General features: G+C 35.3%; 1 protein-coding gene across 1 annotated transcript; it reads left to right on the top strand.

Moving 5' to 3' along the window:
• Positions 1-260: 260 nt before the first annotated feature.
• On the top strand, positions 261-2,361 carry LOC120002899 (peroxidase 11). The gene is made up of 4 exons (XM_038851758.1): positions 261-1,006; positions 1,096-1,287; positions 1,379-1,544; positions 1,618-2,361. Exons 1-4 carry the CDS (start codon positions 785-787, stop codon positions 2,040-2,042), a joined length of 1,005 nt encoding a protein of 334 aa, XP_038707686.1. The 5' UTR covers positions 261-784; the 3' UTR covers positions 2,043-2,361.
• Positions 2,362-4,024: the final 1,663 nt, after the last annotated feature.

Below are 4,024 nucleotides of genomic sequence, written 5' to 3'. Positions count from 1 at the left end.
ATTTAATCTGGGTTGGACAAATTCAGTAATCCGGACCGGATAGAGTTTTACCACTCCTATTCTTTTTTTTTGATAAAGAACCACTCCTATTCAGAGCATGAAAAGTAATGTGTCCCAAGTCAACAACCGCTCAACCAAGGATACTCGAATTGGATACCCAAATTCGAACCCCATTCCCACTTACATACCAAAAAAATCGTCCCAAACTATTATATTAATGCAAAAAAATAAAAGAAGCATACCCCTCAAATACAACCAAAAAAATAACAAACAAAAAGGAATGGAACACTCATACTATATGACATCAAACAGTGACACATTTGGTTAATAAAATTAAAAGTCATAGATGATTAGATCAACTTAATTGGTTTAACTTAATGAGCTGCTCAAGTCAAGTCTTCTCCAAATAAAAATTGTTATTCATTATAATAACGTTAATTGCAACATGTTCTATCTAATTAGATATGAGTACATTTTTTACTCTGAGGGAATGGCATCAGTTTTAGGTTTTAATTAGGCGGCAGCTCCATGTTTATATTACTTGTGTTTCTCTGTATTAAATTAGGTGATTTTGGTTGGGAAATACCCAACGACCAGGCCTAGATTAGTTGCATCCTCTCTTGACTCCAATCCATTTTTGCACAAAAATACTCAAAACAATTCATGCATGAAAAGCAAACTACAAAGCTCTACTTTTTCACTTCACTTATAAATCTCCCAGTCCTACCCATCTCTCCCACTCTCTTCACTATCATCAATCAAAGAAAAAAGCAGACAAGAAATCATGGCACAACCCATTTTGCAGTTTCTGCTTATGCTAGTTATTGTCTGCATCTGCTGCACCAGCTTGGGTGCAAGTAACCCTCCATTAACAATGGATTACTATGCATCTACGTGTCCGACTGTTTTCGAAGTTATCAGGAAAGAACTTGAATGTGCTGTGCTCTCTGATCCGCGAAATGCTGCCTTGATGGTTCGACTGCATTTCCATGACTGTTTTGTTCAGGTCTGTCGTTTTATTTGTAACAGTCAGTGCAAAAATATATTGTTCTATTGAAATAGGAAATAACTTTTGGTATGGATTTATGGACACAGGGTTGTGATGGGTCAGTTCTGCTTGATGACACATTCACCTTGAAAGGAGAGAAAAAGGATTCCAACAACATAAACTCCCTGAAGGGTTACAAGCTTATTGACAGAATAAAGAACAAGGTCGAATCAGATTGCCCCGGAATCGTATCCTGTGCAGATATCCTCACAATTGCTGCAAGAGATGCTGTGATTCTGGTATGAGTAGAACCAACCGTATGGTACCTTAATATATATGCAGAATGTGAACCCTATAATGGTCTTAGTTCCTTAATGACAATGTTTTCAGGTTGGTGGACCTTATTGGGATGTCCCTCTAGGAAGAAAGGATTCTAAAACCGCAAGCTCCGAGCTCGCTGCTTCTAATCTTCCAACTGCAAATGAAGGCTTGCTCTCTATTATATCCAAGTTTATCTACCAAGGCCTCTCTGTCACTGACATGGTTGCTCTCTCAGGTAATCAATCTCCTCAATCAACTTGTCAATCTTCATATTAGTCAAAGATTATATCTTGAACTGAATTTTACAGGAGCTCACACCATTGGCATGGCGCGATGTGAGAACTTTCGAGCAAGGATTTACGGGGACTTTGAAACGACTACAGGGATAAATCCCATGTCTGAGTCATATGCCAGCAACCTGAGGTCAATGTGTCCACCGATTCGCGGAGGAGACAATAATGTATCAGCTATGGACAATGTCACACCTAACCTTTTCGACAACAGCTACTTCCATGTACTGTTGAAAGGTGAAGGAATTCTGAATTCAGACCAGGAGTTGTACTCAAGCATCCTTGGACTCGAAACGAAGGAGCTTGTTAAGAAATATGCTCATGATCCAGTTGGTTTCTTCGAGCAATTCTCGGAATCGATGGTCAAACTGGGGAATATAACTGATCCTGATACGTTTGCTACTGGGGAAGTTAGGAAGAATTGCAGATTTGTTAACACATAAGAGGTAGCAAAGTGGACTGATATTGCAATGACTACTATATATACTTATCATACACATATTTGTTTGTCATTATTTTGTATTTGTTTGTGATGTCAAGAAGTGAAAAATCAAGGGTTTAATTGTATGGCACAGCTGCAGCTGGAAATTGTACTTCTCTTGGATTCGTTTAAAATTGATTAATATATGCATGAATGAATGATTTTGGGCCTTCAAGTGACTTGAGAACTAGCTAGCCCAGCCCAAGTTTTAAGCCCAATATTGTATGATGGGCTTACCCTTCGGTGTTGTTGTAAACTGTAAGTGAAAAATATGTATGTTTGAATACAATTATGATAGGATCTCTAAGCAACTGGTAGGGGTGTCCACGGTCGGTTTTAGTTGGTTTTTTTTTTTAAGGTTTTTGACATAAAAATAATCAACCAATCGGTCTGTTATTGGTGGCTTGGTCAATTTTTTCGAGATGTCGGTCGGTCCTCACTAACAAATATTTGACAATAAACGACCAATCGGTTCAGGTGGTCGGCCGGTTTGGTCCAAGCACTTAATTTAAACAACCCTAACAGTTGGTATTCTAGTTATCAGTTATCCCAATTGAATTGTACGCACATGATTTCATATGCATCATATGGAACACGAGGGGTCCACGAATTCACTTGGATCTTGTGCCTCCAACTCAAAAGTTTGGATAACGGGGATACTAACTAATGGCATCTTTATATTTTTGGTTTGAATATTAAACTTTAGAGAACTGAATGAATTTTAAATTAAATAATTAGTAAGAAATAGTCAAGTAAAAAATTAGTTTAATTGTCCACGTCCACATCAATTATGATAGGATCTCTTAGCAACTGGTATTTTAGTTATCAGTTATCCCAATTGAGTTGTACGCACATGATTTCATGTGCATTATGTGGAACATGTAGGGTCCACGAATTCACCTCGATTTTGTGCATCGAACTCAGCAGTTGAGATAAATGAGATACTAACTACTATGATGTTTATATTTTTGTTTGAATATTAAAGACAATTAGAGAACTGAATGAATTTTAAAAATTAAATAATTACTAACAAATAGTCAAGTCAAAAATTACTAAATTAGTCTAATTGTTCACGTCAATGTCATGCATGTAGCGCGAACTCGGCCATGATCGTGATGAAATAATCAAACTAACGTGCGTCTGATGAATTTAATTACATGGGAGATTTTATACTTCATTATCCTTGCAAAGTCTAATAATTTATTCGTCGGACCAAAAATAAATTAAATTGACATCATTAAAAGTCAAAATCGTAATCCAAAACCTTTTTTTTTTTTTTTTCCAGAATCTTGTGTAGAAAGAATATCAAAAAGTCAAAGTCAATCGGACTAGCAACATTGCTCTCAATGCGTACAAGTAACGATATTGTAGAATTTATATATAAGAAATTACACGCCAGTGATCAAAAGGAGATTACTGTATTAAAGTTGAAGTGGTGCAACCCAGCTGCATCTATCGAACGATTATTTGCGATTCATTGACAGGAACTCAGAGGGAAATTTTCTATACAATTGCCTTAATCTTCTTCATTTATTTGTATGGGATATATGTTTTCAAATCAAATAGCTTTTTAAATTAATTAGTAGTATATATACGCTAACCCGTACAATGTAGGAGACTATTATATCAACAATTTAATTTTCAATTATAAATTAATTGAAAACAATATCAAGTAGTATAATAATATTATTGTACCATATAATTTGATTTTCTAATTAAAAAATATTAAATTCTAGATTAGAGAGGATATTTAGGATAACTATTTTCTCTCTTAAATTTGAAGAGTTTTATGATAAAAAAAATTTTATCAGCTTTGGATCAATTGCTTACACCCGAACTATTAATTAGAATGGTAAGAATTGTGTGTATCACCCTAATGATCAATATTCGAATTCCCCCTCCCCATTTAAAAAAAAAAACAATTATGTCTTAACACGATGTCAC

This window comes from Tripterygium wilfordii, chromosome 7, assembly GCF_013401445.1.
Source record: "Tripterygium wilfordii isolate XIE 37 chromosome 7, ASM1340144v1, whole genome shotgun sequence".
Taxonomy (NCBI): Eukaryota; Viridiplantae; Streptophyta; class Magnoliopsida; order Celastrales; family Celastraceae; genus Tripterygium; species Tripterygium wilfordii.
The sequence above is the reverse complement of the archived record's forward strand: the minus strand, read 5'-3'. Positions and strand labels throughout refer to the sequence as shown.

What these genes read in the sequence shown, in the direction of transcription:
- LOC120002899 (XM_038851758.1), top strand. Translation starts at nt 785, where the DNA reads ATGGCACAACCCATTTTGCAGTTTCTGCTTATGCTAGTTATTGTCTGC. An exon ending in CAAGAGATGCTGTGATTCTG is followed by an intron (nt 1,288 to 1,378) that starts GTATGAGTAGAA and finishes CAATGTTTTCAG; the next exon opens with GTTGGTGGACCTTATTGGGA. An exon ending in TGACATGGTTGCTCTCTCAG is followed by an intron (nt 1,545 to 1,617) that starts GTAATCAATCTC and finishes TGAATTTTACAG; the next exon opens with GAGCTCACACCATTGGCATG.